Here is a 24,443-nt window from a genome sequence, read left to right on the forward strand (position 1 = left end):
GGTTTGTTAACCATGGAAGATTGAAATAGGAAAATGATGATCCATGTTGTACATCCCACCTTTGGTCCCCGTAAGTTTGTAAGCTCTACAGTTGCACAATTACAGCAACAGTAGAGGTATCCAAGCCATTGTGTTTAGTATTGTGAGTTGTACAACAGAGCCTCTCCTCGGAAACCGTCGCCTCTACCTGAATCTGTCATCATGATTCTCCAAGTTGTTTATGGCCGCCCGAGAGCGATGCTCCGACGACCTAGGTACCTAGCGCCGCCGTGACTGGTAATACAGTACCTGATTGGTCTCTCGCTTCGTCGGCGGCATGTATAAGCCTCAAGTCCCGAGCACGTCATTGAGAGCTAAAAACCGCAACCCCATTAATTCTTTCCTCTTTCTGACGGTGAGGGCCGCGAGTTTGGTCTATGCGATGGTTTGGCGGCCCGTTCAACACAAGGCAATTGGACGCAGTGGCCGATTTCGTCCGTTTTGCCAATGGACACGCAATTTTTCCCATCTCTTACTCGTTCTTGGACTCGCTGCGATTTCTGGTTACACCCCTCCTATCCATCTAACCCCAGTAATCATTGTTTGAACTAGGGACGGGGAGAGGAGACTAATCATGACAGGGTGGATGTAGAAGGCGAGGTGGATGAGCATGAGGATCGAGGTACTTTTTGGTATTACCGCTGGTAGATGATTTAAAATCGAACCAAGTCCTTCTCCGCTACTGATTCTCATTCTTCTCGTTCTCGTCCTCTGTTCCTGTTCGTTGTCTTATACCGGATAACATCTGTGCAGTCGTTGACACCCCCGATTGCGTTCTCTGACTTCGGTTTCTGTTTTGTTAATACAACCCCGAGAGATTCGACTCGACTCGGCTCCTGAAGTTTCAATTTTTGTTAACTCTCCCAAAAACACCACAAACCCTCACAGCACAATGGCCAACACTCCTCATGGTGGTGTCCTCAAGGACCTCTTCGCCCGTGACCTGCCTCGCCAATCCGAGCTCGAGGCTGAGGCTCAGCAGCTTCCTGCCCTCACACTCAGCGAGCGACACCTTTGCGATCTTGAGCTTATCCTTAACGGTGGTTTCTCTCCCCTCGAAGGTATGCGCGACAACTTTTTTTTTTTTTTACTCTTCAATTTTATGTCGATCTTTTTTATTCCCCCGCTGTGATGATGGCGCGCACGGAGGGTTGACGAATCGCGGTGCCCCGCCCCCGCATCTCCGATTACCGGTGCTGTTTGCGACGGAAACGTCTTTTTTTTTTATCGTGAGGGAACAGTCATTGACAATCAATTCTTAGGTTTCTTGAATGAGAAGGATTACAATGGGTAAGTTAACATAAAAATATGTACCTAATTGCTTCATTGGCTAACAAAAGCTTCCAGCGTTGTTGAGAACAACCGTCTTGCCGATGGCGCTCTCTTCTCCATGCCCATCAACCTCGATGTTAGCCAGGCCGAGATCGACCAGCTTGGTATCAAGACTGGCGCCCGCGTCACCCTCCGCGATTTCCGTGACGACCGAAACCTTGCCATCCTGACCGTCGAGGATGTTTACCGACCTGACAAGTAGGTGGCATAGTGACTCCGATTATGGCTATTGATAACTAATATGGGTGCTTCACAGGGTCAACGAGGCCAAGAAGGTCTTCGGCAGCGATGATGACACTCACCCCGGTGTCAAGTACCTCTTCGACACCGCCAAGGAGTTTTATGTCGGTGGTAAGCTCGAGGCCATTAACCGTCTTGAGCACTACGACTTCCTCGACCTCCGATGTAAGCAATGGCAGCCATGATAGAAATCACATCGACTAACGTTTACAAGTCACTCCCTCTGAGCTCCGCGCTCACTTCAACAAGCTCGGCTGGCAAAAGGTCGTTGCTTTCCAGACCCGAAATCCCATGCACCGTGCTCACCGTGAGTTGACGGTCCGCGCCGCCCGCTCCCAGCAGGCCAATGTCCTCATCCAGCCTGTCGTCGGTCTCACCAAGCCCGGTGACATCGATCACTTCACCCGTGTCCGTGTCTACAAGGCTCTCCTGCCCCGTTACCCCAACGGTATGGCTGCCCTTGCTCTTCTGCCCCTCGCCATGCGAATGGGTGGTCCTCGTGAGGCTCTCTGGCACGCCATCATCCGCAAGAACCACGGTGCTACCCATTTCATCGTTGGTCGTGACCACGCCGGTCCCGGTAAGAACAAGCAGGGCAAGGACCACTACGGTCCTTATGATGCTCAGGTTCTCGTCCAGGAGCACCAGGAGGAGCTTGGCATCAAGATGGTCGAGTTCCAGGCCATGATCTACCTTCCCGACTCCGACGAGTACCTACCCATCAACGAGATTCCCGAGGGCACCCGCACTCTCAACATCTCTGGTACTGAGCTCCGACACCGTCTCCGAACCGGCAAGGAGATCCCCGAGTGGTTCTCTTACCCTGAGGTTGTCAAGGTTCTTCGTGAGGAGAACCCCCTTCCTGCTGAGAAGGGTTTCACCGTCTTCATGACTGGTTACCAGAACAGCGGAAAGGACCAGATCGCCCGTGCTCTCCAGGCCACTCTCAACCAGGGTGGTGGTCGTCCCGTTTCCATGTTGCTCGGTGAGAACGTGCGACACGAGCTCTCTCCTGAGCTTGGTTTCACCCGCAAGGACCGCGACCTCAACATCCAGCGCATCGCGTTCGTCGCCTCTGAGTTGACCAAGGCCGGCGCTGCTGTCATTGCCGCCCCCATTGCTCCCTTTGAGGATGCCCGCAAGGCTGCCCGTGACCTCGTCGAGAAGTCCGGTCCCTTCTTCCTTGTCCATGTTGCTACTCCCCTCGAGTACTGTGAGAAGACCGACCGCAAGGGCGTCTACGCTGCTGCTCGCAACGGTGAGATCAAGAACTTCACCGGTGTCGACGACCCTTACGAGGCTCCCGCCAAGCCCGACCTCGTTGTCGACCTCGAGAAGCAGAACGTCCGCTCCATCGTGCACCAGATTGTTCTGCTCCTCGAGAGCAACGGTCTTCTCGATCGCCTGTAAGCGATGATGTTTTCACGAATTATCTCGGTGACTAGCCGAGGGAGATACCCGCCTGCCTGCCGATTCGAGTAGGAGGTTTGTTGCTCTACGAAACCTTTGCAAATAACAGCGCAAGTATAAACGGAATTGGCGTTAATTTGAATGAGATGGATATGGAAAAGAAGCGCGAATGTGCTGCGTTACATTACGTTGCTGGTATACTTAGACGAAACCGTGTTGGAGTAGATTTAGTACCGATACGATGAATGAAGAGCATGATCAACTGAGGTACTTTCAGAAGCGAGAATATGCAATGCAAGTGATATGTGGGCTTGTAGACTTCCATGTCAACCTATCATATCCAATAATGTGACGGCTGTCAGTTGTGTTGGGCTGTGAATGGATGCCGGAGAAAGCTCGTGACAATATGCGCGCTTAATGAATCGTTGGATCTTGACGGCTGATATTGGGCAGCACCGCTATAAGCAGGAGTGAGAAAGAGTATGTATGGGTCGTGATGATGGAGAACACGATGCGTGGCAGCCCTTGAAGTGAGACGCTTGAGTCATGTTATATTTAGCATGCGTTTCTGGAAATAATATCAGCTACAATGCTCTATCGAACATTGTCATACCTCTACCCTGGTTTCCCATATATACGGGGGGGAGCCAAGCGATCAAGGTGGTTGGTTGGTCGTCACCCGATGACGCCCAGCCTCCCGTCTGCTCCCCTGCAAATCTCGGAAGTACTATGGAACGAAATAATCTAGACAGGTCGCGGCAACTTAAATTGGTTCTTTGCTTAATTCTTTCTGCGCCTTACTGTTCGAGAGCCAAGCCTGGGTGTGCCTGTGCCCGTGCCCAGCGTTGACTTAGGTTGTTGAACATTGTCAGGCTCCACAAGCAAGTTTTGGAAGAAGGGAAGTCAGACATAAACGAGAGCCTTGATAGTTGGGGCTGTGTCGTGTGAAGATTGCGCGTATACCTACCTAGAGGTAGGTACATACAACAGTAGGTACTGTACAATAATGGTCGTGTTGACGACAGGCTTAGTATTAGCAGGTTGACATCATCTCTGTACCTGGGCTAACCGACCGTCACCGTTGAAGTTCCTACCCGAGCAAGTACCTTCCATGCAAGAAAGTCCAAGCTTCCCGATCCTCTTTTAGACGAGTTGTTAAATCGCAGGTTGGGGAACCAAGATACGACCCTGAACCAGGAAGCATTGAGTGAATTGCCTAATTCTTGTAACATATCTTCGGCCGTGCTTCTAACGGTGAGAAACTGGAAGAAGGAAAGGAGGTACACGTCTCGAAGGGCCTTTCACTCCCATCCTCCTGCCTTAGTGCCTGATTGTACACCTGAGACTGTTTTACAGGGAAGGGACCAACCAAACCCAAGCCTGGCACGCACTGCGCTTAGCTCCTCATGCAACTCACCTCACTTTCTACAGTACAACCATCCCCTCTCCACGAATTCGCTTTTGCTTCGTTGTATCCCAAGTCTGCCCAACATAGTGCTATCTCTCACTCGGCAGCCTGAATCTTACCTTGCATCCTCCTGGCTTCTTTTTTTCTATTGCTCTAAGGGGCTATTACTATCGACTCCCTACTGCGCCCACTATTCTTGACCGCTTTCTTGAACCCCGTTTGGAATTATCGACCACAACGACATTAACCGCGAAACTACCACCATACGATATTCTCACCGTAGCTCCATGGTCAACCATGTCCTCCAAGGACCAAGACGTCGAGGCCCCGGCTGATGAGCGACTGCAAGAAAAAGAAAAGATCCGACGCTCAAAATCCGAACGAAAGGAGCGCAGAGATCGCGACAGAGACCACGATCGAGAAAGGGATAAGGACGCTGAGCGCCGCCGACATCGCACATCTCGACCTTCTAGGAGCAAGCTTGGAAGCGAAGCCAGCGACAGTCTTTCTCATACATCCAGTCGCCGCCATCGTCACCGCAAGGATAGAGAAAGTGACGAACATCACCGTCGGCATCACCGCACTGCTTCCACCAGCGATTTAGCTAGCTCCGACATTGCAAGGACCTCGACAGCAGCGACTTCTATCTTGTCTGACCGTATTTCAATGCCTTATCCATCATTTAGCAAGGCACACAGCAAAGAGGCTATCGTTAGTCGCGATTCTCTATCACTCAAACCCCCGACTCGTGAGCCACCGGCGCCTCCTACTGCCGAAGAGCTCACATCCCGTAGGCGATCTGGCGGTAGCAATTCCAATGCGCCACCTAGCCCACCCCCAACAGACCTGGACGCGGACAAGACTGCTGTAAACGAAGAAACCCCGGATGAACCAGCCGACGAGGAACCTACGAATGAGGAAACCTATGAAGAGGAAACGTTAAATGCCGAATCACCCAGAGACGAAATTCCAAGAATTGAGACCCCAACAGAGGAACCTTCAGCATCAGAGACTGGGCTCAAGAAATCAAAGTCGAGACTATCCAGTCACTCTCGATCAGCTTCACGAAACGAGGAGCGGTCCCGTGTTAGTCGCCGATCAGGAGCTTCGAGTCAAGCTACTTATGTGAAATCTTCGCATCGTTCTGCTGAAAAGATTCGACGTTCTGATTCACGGGCCTCTAATTCTTCCCATCGCTCTGTTCATCGAACTTCTTCCACTAGAAGCCACAGAAAGTATGAAGCAGATGGTCCATCCTCTCCGTCTAGTGCCCAGGATTCCTCTCCTAGAACACCAACTCAAGCCCCTTTCCCTCATGCATATCCCGATACGAAGCGTGAGACCCCCTCGGTTATCGATGTTCAAGATGTCGATTCGAATCTGCATTCAAAAACGGCGACTCCTGCCTCTGCTTTCGGCATTGCCCCTCCACCTCCGCCTCCACCGCCGGCACTTGATGTGCATGACATGCCTCGAGTCGACTATCTTCTTCAAAACGGCGGTCTTGCTTATACGGCTCCTAAAAACTTTCTTTCGGTGCTGCCTCGTCAAAACGGCACACGACCTTCTAATCCTCCCCTTGTCGGAACAGATACTCTCTTTGCTCCATTTCATAACCTACTAGACCAATACAACACTGTACTCAGCAAGCAGGGCTCAATCGCTGTCGCTACTGGACATCGTTCGGTCGCTCGTCGGCTGTTGGACCGCCTCGAGAATGTCTTTTCTCGCGATCTCCCTCCTTATGGCTGTACCTGCGTCATGTGTGACAACCCACACGAGATCCACGATGGTCTCAACTGGGGTGATGTCTTGGAGTGGGTGAGTGGTCGCATTGAGCTTCCACAGTGGCCTCCTTTCGATTTGGCCGAAGTCGGTACTAAGGCTGCTGAGATTTCTGGAGATGTACCTCCTCGACCTGCATCACCTGTCCAACTGGATCCGGATATTGCGGAGGAGTTTAGAGAGCACTACCTTCGCCAGTCAAAAAAGGTCCGAACTGCCGTCGATCGATGGTTGTCTAACACTGGAGAAACTCCAGTGCCACCACCTCAGGATGTTGACGACGAGACATTATCTTTTGCCATTCTTACCAACCTCGATGCTGAAGACCGTCCCTACTTCAACGCTATCATGACCGGCTCTAAGGAGCTTAAGTCATCCGTTCGTGCCCCCACACCAGGACATCGACCTCGAACAGATTTTCTTATCAAGACTGGTCTCGCGCTGCAACGCTTATACCGATTGCAACAGGTCCCCCGGGATGCCGAGTCTGCTACGTACCTGGTCAAAAACCCCCACACTCACGATCTTCTAGTTGCACTTTCCAACATCAACAATTCCGAGTGGGAGATCCTTATTTCTGGGCGATTCGACGGCTTCCTCTGGTCCGGAGCCGATGACGAGCCTCAGACACCGCACCCTGAATCTCGAGGACCTACACCAGCTAGTTCCTACTATAACACACGAACGATGAGCCCGGGACCACGAGCTTCCTCATCTTTCAGTTCAAGAAACACGACTCCTTTCTCAGTATACTCCCGAGGTACGACACCAGCCTCGTTTGTTAGTGTCAACACAAGTGGCGTGCCTGGAAGTCGGCAAGCTGTTTCCAATGACGAGGAGATGGAGATGGCAGCCATCGCAGAGATTGAACGGGAGATCTACAAGGGTATGGAAACTTTGGAAGATGCCTTTGAAAAACTACACAAGAAGGCTGAAGTTGTCCGAAATGCATTGCGTCAGCGGGGAGCCGGTTTGATGCAGAACCTGCAGAATCGCCGTCGTATCGATGTGCTTTCAGGTCCCAACTCTGGTAACTCACAATCTTCGGGTTACGAGCGGCCAGCTTGGGCTGGCGAGAGCGATCGCGATCCAGGCAGTGATGACGACTGGGCTTTGGACGATATTGACATTATGCCTGATGATTCGGCCAGCAACATCAGCAGCTCGCGACATAGACGACCTAAGAGACGTACGGAGCGACGAACACCTGCGCCAATCAACGAAGAAGACGAGGATTGAGTATCAGATGTGATGCCAAGAACTCGATGAAGCGATGGAGGATTACACGAATGATGACAGAAACGTTTGAAAGAAGCGCTTTTTTTCCAGCATATAAAACTCGAAACCACCAGTTCAATGTCAAATGTCACTAAAAGCTTGTTTGATTGAGTAACTACTTGTTGGAGCAGAACAGGGAGATGAGTGAAAGATGATTGTCAGATACCACATGTACGCCCGACGTTGGAGATTGAGGACATGGGTTATCCTTGATCATGATCAAAAATATCAGCTTTTGCTTTGCTTTTCATACTGCTCTGTTATTTTTTACTGCCTTTGCTATGAAAGGAGGGGGGCAGAATATCTGTCTAGAAAAATGCCATGTCTCCGAGGGAGAGTTTGTCAAACTTTGTATGGAATAGAGGACTTGGCAGGCCTGCACTTGAGGCTGTTGTCTCGGTTTTATTTTTGTTTTGTGGTAGTTTTGGAAGGCTGAACGAAGGGAGACCTGTATTGGCCATGAATAGATGTCCATGTCATGTTTGGGTCTGTTCACTGGTTTGTTGATGGATATACCTCTTTGCATTAATGAATCGTAGAAACCCACAACGATTTGCTGTAACACAACATGATCTGGATGTGACTTCATCAACCCCTTCCAAATTTCAGAATCTCAATTCATTGGATGAACACAGACCGAAACATCAACCTCCAATCAGCTGTGTCTTGAAAAGCCTCATCGTACATTAACATGGTCGTGAGCATACCTCATAGCAACCCCTATTTACAATTCATCATAGCTTATATAAACATCGAAGAGGGTCATCCCTTTTCCATTCCGTCAGACTGCCAACGCTTGACACAGGTCATAGAGAAACTGATGAACCCTTCACCTCGTTCCCTTGCGTCTTCGTCTCGGTCCCCGTTTCTTAGTGTCCCCAGAGCCCAGGCCTCTTCTTAGAAAAAGGGGCCAGTGTCCATGTGCACTGAACCGCATGAGGCTGAGACAATCTCAGTTCAAGTAATAGTACAAATGATCTGCTTCAAGCAGAAAACGCCGGAACTCTTAGTCCCTTTCTTTATCTTGAGAGTGGCCGTTAAAAATTACAAAAGCTTAGGCGAAGTAGGCAAATGGTCTCACATGACGATAGCTGTGAAAACCATGGTCTAATGGAGAGAAAGAATTTTTTGGCATTGGAAAAGCTTTACCTCTAGCTGTAAAGGGACTCGAGGAGGTAAATGACACCAAAAACAAGGAAAGCGGTGGCACCGCCAACAGTGACTAGGGGAAATGTTAGTTACTCGCAGTTGAGCATGAAGTTAGAGATTAGACTTACCAACTTTCAGACTGACTCGGCCAGCTATAGCACGGCCACCAATGACAGCAACACCAGTGCAGATGGCATGGCCACACGTAGCACCCAGAGTCACCCACCAGTAGTCTTGACCAGCAGCCATGGCAATAGTAGCAATCTGGCTTCGATCACCCCACTCGCCAAGGAAGGTCATGATAAAGGTCTGCACCCAAGCAGGACTAAGGAGCAACGAGCAGAGGTTGGTGGCACCCTGAACAGCGCTGGAGACGGCACCCGAACCGGAACGTGAGTCTCTAACAGGAGACTGGGAAGGTGATCGAGGGGGTGACATAAGACGATTGCTGGGTCGCGACCTTCGGCCATTGCCATTCATACCCATCTCCAGAGTGTAGGCGGACACGGAATCACCCCGCTTACGGCCCATTTCCTTCTCCTTTTCGGCAAGCTCTTGTTCGACCTCATGCATCTCAGCAGAAACGCCCTCGTTGGGGTCCATTTGCATACCCTCCCGCATCAGTTTTGCGCCAAAAACGAAGAAGAGACCCGCAGCAAGGAAGCTAGTGACGCGCTTAGGGATCAATGTAGGAACAGCATGGCCCAGAACAGCGGAAAGGACTGTCATTACAAGGAGAGCGCCAAAGGCGGCGGTGAAGACAACCATGCGGTCGTGCTTCATCGCCATAAGAGCTGCAACCAGAAACGTCTTGTCTCCAATCTCGGACACCAAAATCATAGTAAAGGAGAGCACGAAAGAATGAAATGGTTGGATAATGCTCTCTTCGTCATGGTGTCCATCGTGTGTCGTTCCTCGGCTCAAGTCAACTGGCGGGGCCTTTGCAGGATCTTGCACAGGTTTGTTTTGTCCGAGGGGTCGGTCAGGGAGGTCGGCTGGCTTCTACACAGTAGTCAGTTATCGTATTACAGTTTCATTTACAACAGTGGCTGCTTACCTCCAATCCTGCAGTGTAGTCGCGATCCTCGTCTTTGCTAATGACGGGCTTCGCAGGCTTGGGAATCACGTCATCTGCCTTTCCACCAGTAGTATCGTCCTCCGTCTTCTCTCCTTCAGAAGCACGGATCTTTTCTTCTTCGCTGTGTGGCAAAGGGGGTGCCTCCTTTGGCGATGCGGGTTTCCTGAATGTTTCCTCGCCTGCCAGGTCCTCTTCCAGCTTTCGGGCTTTGTATCGCTCAGTCACACCGCCCTCTGTGCCAGTGGTACCCTCTTGAGCGTGAACGCGGGCCTTGTCGAACATGACGCCGTCGTTGGTTTCGGGAATCTTTTCACCATCGACTACAGTAGGGTCATTTGGTCGACCTTTAAGCTCGGGAAGAGAGTCAGGGCTGGCATCGACCTTGGCCGCAGCATTGATTCCGGCTTCAGACTCAATACTAGCACCGGTGCCGGTGCCAGAAGCTGAGCCAGAGCCGACTGCAGCACCAGATCCAGCATCAGGTATAGCTTCAGCTGGTTTTCTGTGATCCTCTGTTTCGATAAAAGGTCCATGATGAGGCTTTCCATCCCTACCATCGACAGGGGCGTCCTTTGTAGGCACATCGTGACGCTTCACACCAGCTTGAGGAAGGACATCAGTTTGTTCTGGGATCGCAGCAGGACCAGGTATATCGGTAACGTCATGGGAGGACAGCGCATTCGCTACGGCGGGGAGGAGAAGAAGGATTAAAGGTGAGTGCTTGGTTCGAATCTTCATGATAGGCAGTTGCGGTCGTTGTTGTCGGCTGAAGGAGATTGGGAAAATCGACAAGCCTCGAAAAGACTGCCGGCGGTCGTGGCCGTGAGTGGGTTAAGTGATCCGAGATGTCGGTCGATCAATCAAAATAAGCTGAAGCCGTGAACTTTGCGACGATCCAAGTCGCGTGTAACGTAACGTGGGCAGAATAGACTTTGCGGAGATGGCGAAAGGTTGGATCTGATGCTGACACCAGACAGTTCTCTGGCGAAGTTGGTCGCCGTGCACAAAGTTGAGACACACGCTGATTACACCAGTATAAAGACAAAAAAGGAGTAAAGAAGTTGGAATGGATGTCGGGGTTTGAATATTGAATTGAATGCTTTGGATTGGTTTGGTAGGATTGGCTGCAATGGATACATAGGGGCAAGAAATGGAAGATCCGCTCCGTACGAGGCCCTGGGCATCCCTTCCCAACAGCTGCGGCTGCAGCCCGGGGCTAAATAACGATTACAAGGGTCTCGCCCTGCTAGAAGGGCCCTAGGAGATGTCCAGTGCCAACGTGGCCCCAGCTGGACCACGCTAAGCCTCAAACAGCTTAAGGGCCAAGTATTTTTACCCAAGCTTCAGGGGCCGACTTCATGATATTAGCCAGGGGGTCTTCTATGGTAGTCACAACTTCAGAAGAGGCCCGGGATGAAGTGAAGAATCTCAGTTTGCCGAAACAAATATCAAAGCGTGGTAACATTAACAACGACAGCGATATGATCGAGTTTCGGCACCAGTAAGGTGATATCAATATTTAAGCATTCTTGCAGTGAAGGCTGTAACTGGTCGGTTCTATTCTCCTACCAATTCTGAGGCAAAATACCATTCATTCATCCGCATGCTACAGATATGACCAATTTCGTGATCTTATAACCATAAACACCGAGATGTCAACCACTCACGGAACCGTGTTCTAGATATGGCACCATCTCGCTCCATCAACACAATTGGACATCCGCTGAAGCCTCACATTTGAACCGCCAAGTATCGGATATCGGCAGAAATCTGGATCCCAAGCTCTCGGTCATCTCTTGGAATATTCATACACATCAACTATGTCAGGCTGAAAGGGCGCAAGCTCTGGTTTCTCACTCTTGGCTCAAGGAGAACCCACGTCATTCGACTAGGACAAAAAGCTTTCAGGTCAGTGCTTCACCATCTATGCAGAACTCTCAGTTGAGCACAACCTGGTTTCCTCTTTGTAAGGAGGTAGTTGAAAATGATGGATGTGCACCTGAACCACCATCGAAGAGTCCTCACCCTTCGAGATGTTTTGGAAGCTTGGAATATTGCGGTTTTGAGTACCGGTACATTGATAGTGATGATGGTGATGGCTGAAGTGTAACCAAAAGTGAATGCTTCAAAGTGTACATAATCAACTGTCTGACACCCGATAATTCAAAGTCATCCACCTCGATGCTACGCGATTTTCCAGGTACTATAAACAAACAAAAGGATTATATAAGATCACCATATCACCGAATCCGCAGGTAGTGTAACAAGTACAAAGGGAAGTGTATCGCAGATTCAAATCATACAAACAATGGTTTAGGGTAGCCGACCGCGGGTCTTATCTTATCTCCGACCGATGTCGTCACAACCTAGCTCCGGGAGCTCCCCCATTGTAGTAACTTCATTCAACAGCACCTCATTCGGAGCGTTACGCTCATCGCATCATTGATATTTCGTCGAACATTTGTGAATTTCGTAAAGCTCCATATCATTCCAAACCTGCATATATCGAGTGAACTGCTTGCCTCATTATATCCCTGATAAGAACGAACGGCCAGTTTTACCGTATCGCCCCTCACATCGATGTGCTTAGCAAGCATTCTGTCGACCCTCACCCTCTCCTGCGCTCTGCAAAATCTCGCCTAAGACAATCATGGCCCCTCTTGAGGAAGAGAGGAGCTCCCGGCCTCTGTCGACAGATCAAAGTGATGAAGAGTCCCGTAATGAGAGTACACGTGAATCATCAACAGGACCAACATGGTACTATGAAATAGAGGAAGAAGATGATCAACCGGATGATGACGAAGAGGAAGATGAAGATTATGAGGACCAGCCTGACGAAGAAGATGAGGATGATGAGGAGGACGAGGAGGACGATGATGCAGTCGAAGGAGGTGTCGGCGCACAGCGCCTCCTAAATATCGTTCGAAGTAATTCTCAACATCCCTCTCCTCATATTGGAATACATCACTGACATGCTGTGCTTAAAGCTGGCGCTAGGACAGGATTATTGACCAGGAGACAACTACTTGCCCTGATGCAGGACCCTAACCTAACCAGTGTTCTGTTTCAAGACAATGCAGATGACGACGCAGAATTTCTAGATTGGCCCTTCAGAAGACGCCGAACACCGAAGGATCCGAATCGCTTTCCCAAAGTCCCAAGCGAGCAGGGCCTCAAACTTATGCGATCAGGAGCCTTTGGCGCAAACGACTACAGTTTCGGAGCTAAGAAGCGTTTAGCTATACGGATGCTTGAGCGGGAGCTTGCTCTGGGAAATCGCGAAGATAGACTGCGGAATAACGCTCTCATCAATCAGGTTGGCTTTGCTATGGTTTGCATATGAAGATAGGCTGTCTGACGATTATTTAGGGTCTACTACCGCAGACAAGAGCGGAGAAGATTGTTCATTTCGATGATCCAGTTTACTCTGGACAGTTTTCCGACGATGGTAATTTCTTTTTTGCCTGTTCTCAAGACTTCAAAGTTCGAATGTACGATACTTCGAGCCCATACAACTGGAAGCATTATAAGACAGTCTCATACCCGTGGGGTCAATGGACGCTCACAGATGCCTCTCTGAGTCCCGACAACAAATGGCTTGCTTATACCTCGATTCAAACTATGGTCTCAATAGCTCCTACAGATCCGAATGATACAGGCGACCCTTATACACTGGATCTTGACGACGGTCCGCCTCGGGATGGCTGGCACGGACGACGCGGATTTGGCATCTGGTCCGTCCGATTCTCTGGCGATGGAAGGGAGCTGGTAGCAGGAACAAGCGCGGCTTCCATTGTCGTATACGATATTGAGTCACGAACTGTCCTGGAAAATGTCAGGGGGCATCAGGATGATGTCAACGCAGTATGTTTCGCCGATAAGATGTCGCCGCATATCCTTTACTCAGGGTCCGACGATACAACGATCAAAGTGTGGGATAGACGAAGTATGGGCGATAACCGAGAGGCCGGAGCTTTCGTTGGCCACATCGAGGGTTTAACGTATATCGACAGCAAAGGCGACGGACGATATATCCTCAGTAACGGCAAAGACCAGAGCATGAAGCTTTGGGACCTTCGAATGGCCATGTCTACCGACCGGTATACCGAGCTTGATCCCACGCGAACTGTCAACACGAGCGGTTTCGATTATCGAGGGGGAGTTTATGACGATGAAGATTGGGATGTTCATCCCCACGATAACTCACTCGTGACTTTCCGAGGCCACAAAGTCCTTCGAACTCTTATCCGGTGCCACTTTTCACCTCCATCGGGTACCAACTCAAGATACGTGTACTCGGGCAGTACAGACGGTAAAGTATACATATGGAACATGGATGCAACATTGGCTGGAGTGGTGGATGTCAAGAAAGCGACAATGCGCACACGGCCGATGGATAACCGGCATCGCTTCTATCATTTTGATGAGCCAGGTAACTGGGGCACTTGTGTTCGCGACGCAAGCTGGCATCCCAACGCACCTCTCCTTGTTGGTAAGTTCATCCACCCTGTCTTGAGGCGTGAGCTAACTCAGGACAGCTTCCGCATGGAACGGTTATAACATGGCCAGAGGAACTTGTACTCTGCATTCCTTTAATGAGCACACTGATGATGAAGGAGACCCACCGATGGGCCATAGTGTCAATCACGTACTTAAGGAACAGCCCGAGTTATATCATAATTCGACATATGGGATGGACTAAGCCAAGATTGCAGAAATAACAATGGATATATTTTGTACAATTAATAATCGTAGCCGTCTTCCTCGTATAGGATGTCTTTCAAACCCACACAGACAGCCCTTTGGACGTGAAAGCACATCTTCCTTCCCATCCATATGGCGTTCAGTTGAACTCCAGCGTAGAAGTGTGTCGCGTGCCCGCCATAATGTCATTTAACTCCGCCCCATTGAACGTACCCGCAAGCCAGAAAGGTTATGTGACTATCCTCGTTCCCGTCTTGCGGGGTTTTGGATAATCAAGTCGCCACCACTCAGAATCTCCTCGTCAGTCGACCGCGTGACCGTTTATGCGCTACCGACGAGAGCATGGTTAAGAGGAATGTGCACTGTACTCATGTTAGAAATGGATGTGAATAAAGAAACGCAAAGCAATCGTACCCAGCTTAACAACGTAGCCAACAGCACCCATGATGAGGAAACCAACACCAACAGCTTGGCAGAGTCGCAGGAACTCCTTCTGGTCGGCTGTCGAGAATCATGTTAGTATGTGCAGTAGAATGAAGGTGCGCAATGGCTCGGCGTACGCTTAGTGCATCGTCGCACGAATTGAACACCGTCCCTGACGAACTCGGAGGGAACCTCGAGGATCTCTTGAACCTGATCGGACATTTTGGGTGATAGAGGAAACAAGAAGAGATATTAGAAGTACGTTGTGTCGAGGAGGGAACCTAATGTCGTTGATGAAAGGAAAGTGAAGTCGTCGATATGAGTTGAAGTCGCGGGGGTTGTAGAAAGGAGGGTTGACCTGAAGTTTAAAGGGGACCTCTTTTTGGTGATCACAGCTAATGGACAGCTCTCTGGCCTCTCCGGGCAAGGCCAGATTTCCACAAGCTACTGCTGCATCTTCGGGCCGGTGAATAATCCGGACGTGACTGGTCCTGACAGTTACAATGAATTTGGTGGGTCCAAGTCGTATGTGGGGAAAGTTGTGCCTGTGCCTGTCTTGTGCCTGCTGTTTCCCAGTTTATTTCCCCGGTCCCAGCCAGACGCGCAGGCGCTAGGTAGACGCCAGCTTCCGCGGGTTGCAGTGCTTTTGCGAAGCTCTTCCCCAGAAAAGAACCGAACTTTAGTGAAGCTCTTTTTACTCTTTGCCATCCGCCAACCACCCTAAAGCATCCATTTACCTGGCCCGTCTCATCGCGTACGCAACCATAACTGACACTGCAGATATCGATTACGGTTTAGTCACGGTAAATCTACTGACCGGCTTCCTTCGTTCGCGATCGAGCTTGGTGAAGTCGCTGGAGCCTGATTCCAAGACAACCACAGTCAATAACGCGAATCCATCGAGCGCCTTTATCACGACGTTGTATCGCGTAAAGTGCGCAGATCCACGCAACTCGGGCTTGGGCACCTTCTGGCGAAAACTTCGGCCGCAAGCGATCGGCGAACCGAAGGATAGGAAATAAGGGTTGATTGGGCTGACGGCATCCTCTATTCCATCGCTCCCCATTTGTATCTAAGCGCTCGCTCGAGATATATCAGGAGCTAGAAAGCGAGGATTGCAAGCACAGAGCTTCGTCCTCAATATCGCGTCTTTGACTCAAGTACCATCATATCAGGAGGTTATCCCCATATCAGGGCCCCATTCTTGTTACACGGAGTGTACGTATTGCAAGCTTCCAGTCCAAATCATTTCTTGTCTCTAGTGCGAAAGACCTCTTAAATTTGAGGCAGTATTTGCTAGCGATGGAACGTTCAATGGCTGATTACTTATGTGTAAAGACCAGTGGCCAACTCTTGTATTTCCAGCCTAATTATCACATTGATCATATCCTCTCCGTTTCTCTACAAATCCTTTCTGCACGACATTAACCTGTGCCCAGCGCACCAGACCTTCCACAATGGCTGAAGAAGATTTCGAGATTGATATCTATGGCGACGCAAGCAACGATCACCAGCAGGATGACCATCGAGACGATGGTAACAACCAAGACTACCATCAAGTCGATCATCGACAAGACAGCCACGATGACCAAAATATGGATGATCACCATGCCCAGGACAGCCACGCACGCGAGAGCTTTGATTCCAACCACCAAGCATCTGCCTCTCAGCAAGGGACTAAAAGAAAACAAGAAGAGGATGACCGACCAGTTGATCAAGCTGCCACAACATCGCTCATGATATCAGAACTGAACTGGTGGAACACGGACGACGATATTCGAGGCTGGGCTCGGGAAGCTGATTGCGAGGATGAAATCAAGGACATCACTTTCAGCGAACATAAGGTCAACGGTAAAAGCAAGGGGTACGTGGGTGTGAAAATTGGCTAGTTAAGGAATAATTGCGTTGACTGACTTATTCACAGACAAGCCTACGTCGAGTTTTACTCCCCTCAGGCGTCGACAGCCACCAAACATCGTATTGAACAGATTCTGGCTGAAAGTCAAGGCGCCAAAAAGGTCACGTTGGCCTATTGGGCCCCCAACATCAACCCCTTCAAGACCCTTCCCAAGGACGCACCTGCTAGGGGCAAGGACCAGAGCCGTGCGCCGTCCGGCTACAACGACCGTAGCAACAACATGGGCGGCAACTTTGGTGGTTCCGGTGGTGGTTTCAGAGGAGGCAGGGGCGGTTACAACCGTGGCGGTATGAACCAAGGAGGATATAATCGCAATTTCAACAACAACAACAACATGGGTGGATTCAACAACAATATGGGTGGAGGATATAATGGACCCATGGGAGGCGGCAGTAACTTTGGCTTCAACAACCGCGGTGGCATGATGGGAGGCGGCATGCGAGGTGGCCCTGGAGGTATGCGAGGTGGCCGAGGAGGCGGCATGATGAACATGAACCCTATGGGTGGAATGCCTATGGGTATGCCCGGCAATATGGGCATGGGTATGATGGGCCCGAACGGCATGCCTGGTAATTACCCTACACAAGACTCACGCACTACGTAACTAACATAGTACAGGTTTTCAAGGCATGCCCCCCAACTTCAACCCTGGCTTCGGGTTCAATCAGAACCAGGGCGGAGGCGGCGATTGGGGTAACCCGCATGGAGCCAAACGGCCTCGACCAGAGTAGAACTCTGTGAACTGGCTATCTTCCATGACGCCCGGGAACCCAAATGCTGGGAATTTGCCGCAGCGTTAAGGATTTGATATGGCTGCAAGAACTTTCCGTTTAAAATCTGCGTTTTCTCGAGTTTCGAGATTTCGTTTTTTGTTTTGGCCAAGTTGGGGCACATATAAGTGTTAAGTGAAAAGATTGAGGGAAGGGAAATCTAATTACCCACGTGTATCATAAACTTATGGAGTAAGGTTAGGTATTGGCGTCAATAGAGCGTTTCCATTGTTTTGGTAAAACTACCTGGTACCTATAGTAGAGACTGTATGCATTCTTATCCTCACGATATCAGAAGAATTGGCCCCTAAAAGCATAAGAGACGAAATAATTTGGTCACTTTATGCTAGCTTAGATGAGCACTTAGGCTACTTTATTATAGTAGCCTAAGCCTTTACAATTACTTCGCCTGCCCGGCCAACATATCACTCACAGAGTGTTTATATTAAGAAGAGCTGCCAGCTTTCAGCAGCGTACGTGGTACCTGGATAGATTATATTTGTTATCCATGTCAGTTTGCCAATAAAGAAATGTTCTAAACTAGTGATCGTAATACTCTATCTCAACAGATTGTAAGCAATCACCGTTAAACCATCGCCAATACACGCTGCAACATCTTCGTCGACCCATATTGAAGTAGACGTCCGCACAGTTAGTACTTCACACTTGCGTAATTCCCTTTTGTCTCGTCTTCTTCTATTTCTTCTTCTACCTTTACTAGATGTCTCGCTCTTGCGTTCTTGGCCTCAAGGCAATAGGGACATTCAGTGTTGTGCTTCAAAAACCAAGGTTCGTTACACTGAGTACAAACTTGTAAATGCGATTGTTTTACACAGCGACTCTTTGCAGCAGCATGGCATACAGGGCTGGGCAGTTGATTTGTTAGTACAAATGGCCATCAGTCATGGCGGACTCCTCACCAATGGTGCTTTCCACGTCTCTGTGGCATGACGGCGTCTTGATGATATTTAAATAATGATAGAAATAATACCTCTCTTTGTCTCCTGCCTGACTCCTTTCAAGCGGCGCCTGGAAGAGAGGACGAACCGCAGACCAGCTGTTCCAACTTTCCTTTCAGCTTGTTCCAATCCTCTGGACTGCAATACCCGTCGAGATCATAAAGAACAGCTAAAGCGTCTTTGTCTTCAATCCCAAGGGCTACCTCAATGAACCTGCGCAAGATACCCTTTCTGATGAAAGAATTCAGTGCTGCATTCCAAATAGCCTCACTGATGTGAGAGTTCTTAGTGAATTCCCAATCGCCTTCGCACAAGAGAGATTTGCCAAGTTCGTTATTGTAGTGTTGTCGAAATCTCTGCAATGTCTCTGGTGAATCTTCAGTCTTGATGACTGGATATCTATACATTAGGGGATCCCAGTCTCGCGTGATGAATCCAGGGTATCGGGCGTAGCCCATATGAGGTGGCATAGTATGGCAAAGATCCCAGTCGATTAAACCGACGACACTGCCCGATTCTGGGTCTACTAGAATATTCTGGGAGTCGAAATCTGGCGGACAAAGAACAAAGCGGGAATGGGAGTTGAGATTTGGCGAGCTTTGTACAAGGGCCTCGAGCATCTTGTTGCTAGCTCGATCCCACGAGCTCTTTTCAGTCTCAAAGTCGAAGTGACAAGCCAAATATTCGATAGTGGAAACATATGTCCTAGCTGCTTGGACTCGCACACTTCCGTATTGGCTTCCGTCTTCGTGCTGCCAGTTAAACAACGGACCAAGAAAGTTGGTCCCGTCTTCTGCTTCCATGATCGAGCCAATCCTATCGAAGGACAAAGATGAGAGTTAAGCCATAGTCTTTGCTAGGCTGGTCAAGATCTTGAGGCGAAGCTGGTTTCGAAATGTCTCATCCCGAGAGTCGAGCCAGATATCCGAAACTGTCTGACCTGGGATAAACTCCAGGCAAATGAAAGGTGCATTGATCTCATTGGCGTCGGTTGCATCAAAGCTATAGACTTCGGGCACAGGTACCTTGGTTTTCTTTCGGATGAGACGCATTGTCGCTACTTGCGACTTAAGGGCATCTGCTGCTGCCTTTGACATTCCAGCACCCCATCCAAAAGCAGGAACTCGAATAACAAGCTTTGTTGTTTCCACCTCCATGATGTGAACTATGTTGTATGAACCAGAAATGCGCCTAACAAGGGCTGTGTTATCAAAGGAGCTGTCTGTGGAAATGCCAACGTCTCTTGCAACTCGAGAGGCCAGCGCTCTGAGAGAGTGTTCTGCTATTGTCGTAAGAGGACCAAAGACCTCTGCGTCAATCTCGGAGCCGCCGCTGGACGAACTGTTTGACTTTCTTGACATATTAACGAGGCGTCTTGCTGTGTGTTCAGCACAGCCCAAAGCGATAGAACGTTCCCAAAGCTGTTGATATGGTAGAATTGCAGGTGGTGGTTAGTCTGGTTATTGGTCCCAACAGCGAATATTTATAGAAGGTATGCATCAACTCGGACTTATGATAACTATAAAAAATAGCAGCCCTTTCTGTGTACAGCAAACATTCATTAATCTCTTTGATCTGTTCGGCCATCTTCTAAGCTAAGGAAATCTTGAACAAAGAACGACGCATGTAACCAACATGATAAGCCTCGGGGCATGATTAGTTCGAAATCTATTCTTAACTGTGTATGGCTGGGGTGGCTCTAGTGTTTTCTCTCTTTAAAAAGCCAATGGCGACTTTGTAAACATTACTTTTTAATGAGTTGAAGTGTAATTGCTTGTATTCCTACCTCCATCTAGTACCAACTTAGGTACCTACTTAGGTAAATAGGTAGTATTGCTGCGTCTTAAGTTACGCCGTTGCACCTTCAGTGCTGATTGGTTGGTTGAGTTGTACAATGAAGTATCTGGTAAGCGGGGGGCTTAGTCATGAGATCGGCCATCTGTAGATACTAGGTACCTATTCTATGTACCTACAGTAGCACAAGATCGAACCACTCGGGCATTTTGACTCTCGCAAATTTGACCAAGATGGAGAGCGTGCTGCCAAAGGTTCGATCAATTAGGTCTGCTAGTTATGGAAAAACTATTCTGAGAGCCGCGAACCGCGCATCTTGCTCTTCATCATCACGAAGCTTCACGAGCAAACGCTCCCCACCACTTTATGAAGGCCATGTACCATTAACAAGAGTTGAGCGGGCTGGGTTGGCGATTGGAGCCAGCGTCATGTCCTTTTTCAATCCTTATCGTCACGGTACGCTCTAGACGAAAATGTGATTTCTTATGCTCTTCGACTGATTACATGCAGACCTTATCGCCGCTACTGGCGAAGCTACAGCCACACCCTACTTCATCTATCGCCTGCGCGACGCCATGCTCGCTGATCCAACAGGCCGTCGCATTCTTCGAGCCCGACCCCGGATATCCTCCAAAACCCTTTCTCTTGAAGCACTGCGCTCGATGCCAGAGAACAGCGTTGGACGCGCCTACGTTGGATGGCTCGACCGTGAAGGCGTCTCACCTGATACACGAGCTACAGTGCGCTACATCGACGATGAAGAGTGTGCATATGTTATGCAGCGCTATCGCGAATGTCACGACTTTTACCATGCCCTGACAGGGTTACCTATCGTGCGGGAGGGCGAAGTTGCCCTAAAAGCGTTCGAGTTTGCAAATACCTTGCTCCCCATGACAGGTTTGAGTATCTTCGCAGCAGCTACCATGAAGAGGAGCGAAAGACAGCGGTTCGGCTCGATATATCTACCATGGGCTCTCAAGAATGGAGCACGAAGCAAAGAGATCATCAATGTGTTCTGGGAAGAGAGACTCGAAGACGATGTGAATGATGTGAGGAAAGAGCTTGGTATCGAGCAACCGCCTGACATGAGAGATATTCGACAGAGGGAGAGGGAAGAGAAGAAGAGGCTAAAGGAACTCAGAGAGCAAGGCCTATAATCGCTCCTCGCTGTCATTCTGCTGTTCAGGTGTGAAAACTGTACATTATTGTAGTGAAGCTAGAAGCCGGGAATTGTCATTTAAGCGTTGGTATTGAGATTTTTGAATCATTAAGCACTGGTCGTATAAATTGCCGAAATGTAGACAGGTCATTTGTTCAGAACACACTGGGAAAAATCCTCGCGGATCTCGGCATCAGCGCCGGGTGTCAGCACTTTCATTTTACTTCTTCTCCCGCAAAACACAAATGTAGGCCATCGCCTACAGTTTTGCCTTATTCTCCTCTTTGATGCTCAATTCCATGGTATCATAAGCACCTCTTACAGGTCCAAGTCATCGTCATCGTCCCAAGCCTTGCGCCTGCTCACAACAATCTTCTCCTCTTCCTTGCTCTCCGACATAGCGTTGAGAAGCTCCTTGAGTTGCGCCTCGGTGACCTTCTGTCGCAGTTGACCTGTCTGGGCGAGCGTAATGAGTCGGTTCTCGATGTCGGCGGCACGCTCCTCCTTGACAAGACGGATACGGCCAAGACGGTCGGCGGCCTCGGGGTGAAGGATCTGGTTGAGGATGTGTTGACGAGCTTCTTCTTGCTGCTGTTGTCTAATTGGAGGTCAGCGCGATAGTTTTGCAAGAGAGTAGCGAGGAACTCTTACTGGCGCTGCTGCTGTTCTTGCTGCCCAGACGAACCGCCTCCACTGCTACCGCCACCTTGAGCCTTGAGCTGCTCTAGACGAGCTTTTCGGATCTGTACATTGCGTTAGTGTCAACTCCCAAGCGAACGTTCCGAAAATGTTTTACCTGATCAAGCTCTGCGTCATCCATAATTTCGTTACGTTACGGTGTTGCAAGTCAGGAGATCAACCTAATGGATGTCGCGGGGTGCATCGTTACTGGAGGGGCATCGAATTGATCACGTAAGCAAACTGCAATATCCATGCTGTACAGAAAATAGAATCATGAGAATATTTCTTCATTCAATCAAGACTACAATGCTACCTTTAAAAACCCCTCCCAAAGGCTACTCCAAACGCCAAATATGCGATGCTTTAATGTCCTGTTCTATATAATTCCGCCCCTTGGTATGCGCTGCCGCCGTGCCCTCTCTCTAACGTTCTCTGCTGATGTCTCTTCCATCTGAATATACGCTTTCCTCTTCTGTTTAGCCTCTAAACGCCTTGCTTTGACCATTTGCACCATCAGCTGGTTTGTCGGTGTATTGATGCCAAGAATATTGGCTCGTTTCAAAAAGAAACCATTCTGGTAGTTAATATCTGTCTGTAGACCCTTGTTGATGCGCATGAGAAGATCACTTGGGGCACTGGCCTTGCCTGTAATCCGGCGGTAGCAGAACTTTTTGAGTCCTTCGCCGCGGAGGAATGATACAAGGTCAGGTGAAGCCTGAACTTCAGGTAGGCTTTCTGTCACCAAAGCCATCTCTGCCAGCAGCTGGTTTATCATTTTCTGCGCTGATCGGTTGGCCGCCAGACCCCAGTATGGCAAATCGAGCAACACGCACACAGGCTCGACGGCAGCTGTAAACATCATGGACGGTAGTTTGAACCGAAGCCAATGTTCGTATGAATTGTAGCTTGTTGAGAGAATCCTGGCCTGTTTCAGTGGCCGCATAAAGGCAGGCTGCTCGAGAGGTGCATGTAGTTCCTTGGACATGTTCAGAATCGGATCGGCACTGGTGAGCACTGTTCGCCCACCCCTTAACTGTTTAACGGAATCTCGGTTTCGGTTGAAAGCCAAGGCATGGTTCATATGTCCCAGATAAAAGTTTGGTTCAGGTTGCGTTCCGTCGAGTATGCGTTCACGGACTTGCTCGAGAACCCCCATGCCGTCGTTCAAAAGACATACCGATGTTTTGTCGTCAATCCTATCCTTGACTGAGGCAATCGCCTTGACAGCTTCAAAACCACGACCGGTAACAATCAATTGATCAATGTGCGAATGATCAGACGTCTTTACGGCTTTATGTCCCACATCTTCTTCCTCTCGGACCATGGCGGCATTCTTCTCGGCATATGCAGATTTCCTTGTTCTTTCTGGTTGTACTTGTTCAATATTTTGGTATCTTGATTTGGGCATATCTCGGAATTGCAACAATTCGACCGAGTCGTAAACGCTGCACAAGGCGTGAGCAATGAACCTCGACCGCACATCTTCGCCCAGGATATGAATTTTATGCACAGGTCCGGATTTTGCGGCCTCGGCCGGGAGGATGACCGAAGGGACGTAGAAACGCGACGAAGGACTATTTGATATAGACTTGATCGATCCAGCCTGGGAATCCGAGCTTTGCCACGGTCTCGAGGGAGGTGGTTCGCTCAGCTCTGGAGGAACCGCTTCCGGTTTCTCGTGGTGTGTTATTGCTGCTGAAGCAAAGAGCCGTGTGAGGTTTATCCTGGTACTATTTCGAAGACATTGAGTTGGTCTTAGGGCTATCCGAGCCGTCGCTCGACTGTGCATAAGGGTCGCCACTTTGACGGTTGTGTTTGAGGTGCTGCGAAAAGAAACTTGGGGCTCCGGAGCCAGAGAAGTCGTAGATTATAAGACGCACGCGCACATGCAGGTTCGGAGGAGTGGAATCGATGCAACAAGTTCTTCGTTGATGTTTCGGTGTCAGTATATGCCGATCGTAGGGTCGTGAAGAGCGGCGAGTTGGGGTGGAAGTGGTGATGCCGATATTGGTTGAGTGATGCGTGGAGAGAGTGATGGCTCCAAGCGGCGATAAGAAGTCCGTTTTTTTCCCTTGATTAGAAAATTAGATCCTAGCCAATTAGATTGAACGGGTCAAGGGATCGTCTGTCCTGGGATTTTAGTACGTCGCCATTGGTCAATTCCTGACATCGACACCGTTCTTGGTAGTCTAGACGCATTCCGCCAGGACTGCAAAGATTGAAACTTGAAGATATATAAAGCTTCTTTGATTAGCTATAAAGATTAATCCTCCGATGCCTCTTCATCCCAAGTTATTGGCATCATTTCTTAGCTAA

The 24,443-nt window shown here is 49.4% G+C and overlaps 10 protein-coding genes across 10 annotated transcripts; 5 read left to right on the forward strand and 5 right to left on the reverse strand.

Annotated features, from left to right (window-relative positions):
* Nucleotides 1-931: 931 nt before the first annotated feature.
* On the forward strand, nucleotides 932-3,021 carry B0J16DRAFT_355774 (sulfate adenylyltransferase; the record flags this gene model as incomplete). The annotated part of the gene is made up of 5 exons (XM_046129434.1): nucleotides 932-1,100; nucleotides 1,302-1,329; nucleotides 1,387-1,569; nucleotides 1,628-1,776; nucleotides 1,826-3,021. 5 exons carry the CDS (start codon nucleotides 932-934, stop codon nucleotides 3,019-3,021), a joined length of 1,725 nt encoding a protein of 574 aa, XP_045982982.1.
* A 1,262-nt stretch (nucleotides 3,022-4,283) lies between these two features.
* On the forward strand, nucleotides 4,284-7,596 carry B0J16DRAFT_129653 (uncharacterized protein). The gene has a single exon (XM_046121739.1). It carries the CDS (start codon nucleotides 4,727-4,729, stop codon nucleotides 7,451-7,453), a length of 2,727 nt encoding a protein of 908 aa, XP_045982983.1. The 5' UTR covers nucleotides 4,284-4,726; the 3' UTR covers nucleotides 7,454-7,596.
* Nucleotides 7,597-8,623: 1,027 nt separating this feature from the next.
* Nucleotides 8,624-10,600, reverse strand: B0J16DRAFT_129663 (uncharacterized protein). Its single transcript, XM_046121740.1, has 3 exons — nucleotides 9,699-10,600; nucleotides 8,770-9,643; nucleotides 8,624-8,714 (listed from the first exon to the last, which is right to left on the reverse strand). Exons 1-3 carry the CDS (start codon nucleotides 10,455-10,457, stop codon nucleotides 8,644-8,646), a joined length of 1,704 nt encoding a protein of 567 aa, XP_045982984.1. The 5' UTR covers nucleotides 10,458-10,600; the 3' UTR covers nucleotides 8,624-8,643.
* Nucleotides 10,601-12,100: 1,500 nt separating this feature from the next.
* B0J16DRAFT_341432 (WD40-repeat-containing domain protein) lies at nucleotides 12,101-14,449 on the forward strand. The gene is made up of 4 exons (XM_046127817.1): nucleotides 12,101-12,646; nucleotides 12,707-13,035; nucleotides 13,089-14,211; nucleotides 14,258-14,449. The coding sequence occupies exons 1-4, from the start codon at nucleotides 12,370-12,372 to the stop codon at nucleotides 14,419-14,421; spliced, it is 1,893 nt and encodes a 630-aa protein (XP_045982985.1). The 5' UTR covers nucleotides 12,101-12,369; the 3' UTR covers nucleotides 14,422-14,449.
* B0J16DRAFT_341434 (uncharacterized protein) lies at nucleotides 14,450-15,247 on the reverse strand. Its single transcript, XM_046127818.1, has 3 exons — nucleotides 14,984-15,247; nucleotides 14,838-14,924; nucleotides 14,450-14,785 (listed from the first exon to the last, which is right to left on the reverse strand). Exons 1-3 carry the CDS (start codon nucleotides 15,066-15,068, stop codon nucleotides 14,745-14,747), a joined length of 213 nt encoding a protein of 70 aa, XP_045982986.1. The 5' UTR covers nucleotides 15,069-15,247; the 3' UTR covers nucleotides 14,450-14,744.
* A 1,056-nt stretch (nucleotides 15,248-16,303) lies between these two features.
* Nucleotides 16,304-17,495, forward strand: B0J16DRAFT_384407 (RRM domain protein; the record flags this gene model as incomplete). Its single annotated transcript, XM_046131421.1, has 3 exons — nucleotides 16,304-16,710; nucleotides 16,771-17,333; nucleotides 17,383-17,495. 3 exons carry the CDS (start codon nucleotides 16,304-16,306, stop codon nucleotides 17,493-17,495), a joined length of 1,083 nt encoding a protein of 360 aa, XP_045982987.1.
* Nucleotides 17,496-18,552: 1,057 nt separating this feature from the next.
* Nucleotides 18,553-19,937, reverse strand: B0J16DRAFT_372167 (uncharacterized protein; the record flags this gene model as incomplete). Its single annotated transcript, XM_046130459.1, has 2 exons — nucleotides 19,434-19,937; nucleotides 18,553-19,289 (listed from the first exon to the last, which is right to left on the reverse strand). Exons 1-2 carry the CDS (start codon nucleotides 19,852-19,854, stop codon nucleotides 18,553-18,555), a joined length of 1,158 nt encoding a protein of 385 aa, XP_045982988.1. The 5' UTR covers nucleotides 19,855-19,937.
* A 549-nt stretch (nucleotides 19,938-20,486) lies between these two features.
* On the forward strand, nucleotides 20,487-21,536 carry B0J16DRAFT_304751 (coenzyme Q biosynthesis protein Coq4-domain-containing protein). The gene is made up of 2 exons (XM_046124733.1): nucleotides 20,487-20,743; nucleotides 20,798-21,536. The coding sequence occupies exons 1-2, from the start codon at nucleotides 20,521-20,523 to the stop codon at nucleotides 21,442-21,444; spliced, it is 870 nt and encodes a 289-aa protein (XP_045982989.1). The 5' UTR covers nucleotides 20,487-20,520; the 3' UTR covers nucleotides 21,445-21,536.
* Nucleotides 21,537-22,356, reverse strand: B0J16DRAFT_341440 (PDCD5-related protein). The gene is made up of 3 exons (XM_046127819.1): nucleotides 22,243-22,356; nucleotides 22,098-22,189; nucleotides 21,537-22,044 (listed from the first exon to the last, which is right to left on the reverse strand). Exons 1-3 carry the CDS (start codon nucleotides 22,264-22,266, stop codon nucleotides 21,765-21,767), a joined length of 396 nt encoding a protein of 131 aa, XP_045982990.1. The 5' UTR covers nucleotides 22,267-22,356; the 3' UTR covers nucleotides 21,537-21,764.
* B0J16DRAFT_341441 (uncharacterized protein) lies at nucleotides 22,357-24,153 on the reverse strand. Its single transcript, XM_046127820.1, has one exon. It carries the CDS (start codon nucleotides 23,914-23,916, stop codon nucleotides 22,504-22,506), a length of 1,413 nt encoding a protein of 470 aa, XP_045982991.1. The 5' UTR covers nucleotides 23,917-24,153; the 3' UTR covers nucleotides 22,357-22,503.
* Nucleotides 24,154-24,443: the final 290 nt, after the last annotated feature.

Source organism: Fusarium flagelliforme, assembly GCF_020744385.1.
Source record: "Fusarium flagelliforme strain FIESC 12 MPI-CAGE-AA-0113 chromosome Unknown B0J16scaffold_4, whole genome shotgun sequence".
Classification (NCBI taxonomy): Eukaryota; Fungi; Ascomycota; class Sordariomycetes; order Hypocreales; family Nectriaceae; genus Fusarium; species Fusarium flagelliforme.

Excerpts from the sequence above, each read along its gene's own strand:
- B0J16DRAFT_341440 (XM_046127819.1), bottom strand. The coding sequence starts at position 22,266 with ATGGATGACGCAGAGCTTGATCAG. Across the intron at positions 22,190-22,242 it reads ATGACGCAGAGCTTGATCAG|ATCCGAAAAGCTCGTCTAGA; the intron begins GTAAAACATTTT and ends CGCAATGTACAG. Across the intron at positions 22,045-22,097 it reads CAAGAACAGCAGCAGCGCCA|ACAACAGCAGCAAGAAGAAG; the intron begins GTAAGAGTTCCT and ends ACCTCCAATTAG.
- B0J16DRAFT_129653 (XM_046121739.1), top strand. The coding sequence starts at position 4,727 with ATGTCCTCCAAGGACCAAGACGTCGAGGCCCCGGCTGATGAGCGACTG.
- B0J16DRAFT_341432 (XM_046127817.1), top strand. The coding sequence starts at position 12,370 with ATGGCCCCTCTTGAGGAAGAGAGGAGCTCCCGGCCTCTGTCGACAGAT. Across the intron at positions 13,036-13,088 it reads ATAACGCTCTCATCAATCAG|GGTCTACTACCGCAGACAAG; the intron begins GTTGGCTTTGCT and ends ACGATTATTTAG. Across the intron at positions 14,212-14,257 it reads CAACGCACCTCTCCTTGTTG|CTTCCGCATGGAACGGTTAT; the intron begins GTAAGTTCATCC and ends AACTCAGGACAG.
- B0J16DRAFT_304751 (XM_046124733.1), top strand. The coding sequence starts at position 20,521 with ATGGAGAGCGTGCTGCCAAAGGTTCGATCAATTAGGTCTGCTAGTTAT. Across the intron at positions 20,744-20,797 it reads TTTCAATCCTTATCGTCACG|ACCTTATCGCCGCTACTGGC; the intron begins GTACGCTCTAGA and ends GATTACATGCAG.
- B0J16DRAFT_129663 (XM_046121740.1), bottom strand. The coding sequence starts at position 10,457 with ATGAAGATTCGAACCAAGCACTCACCTTTAATCCTTCTTCTCCTCCCC. Across the intron at positions 9,644-9,698 it reads ACTACACTGCAGGATTGGAG|AAGCCAGCCGACCTCCCTGA; the intron begins GTAAGCAGCCAC and ends ACTACTGTGTAG. Across the intron at positions 8,715-8,769 it reads CCGAGTCAGTCTGAAAGTTG|TCACTGTTGGCGGTGCCACC; the intron begins GTAAGTCTAATC and ends CATTTCCCCTAG.
- B0J16DRAFT_341434 (XM_046127818.1), bottom strand. The coding sequence starts at position 15,068 with ATGTCCGATCAGGTTCAAGAGATCCTCGAGGTTCCCTCCGAGTTCGTC. Across the intron at positions 14,925-14,983 it reads CGTGCGACGATGCACTAAGC|CCGACCAGAAGGAGTTCCTG; the intron begins GTACGCCGAGCC and ends GATTCTCGACAG. Across the intron at positions 14,786-14,837 it reads TGGCTACGTTGTTAAGCTGG|TGCACATTCCTCTTAACCAT; the intron begins GTACGATTGCTT and ends ACATGAGTACAG.
- B0J16DRAFT_341441 (XM_046127820.1), bottom strand. The coding sequence starts at position 23,916 with ATGCACAGTCGAGCGACGGCTCGGATAGCCCTAAGACCAACTCAATGT.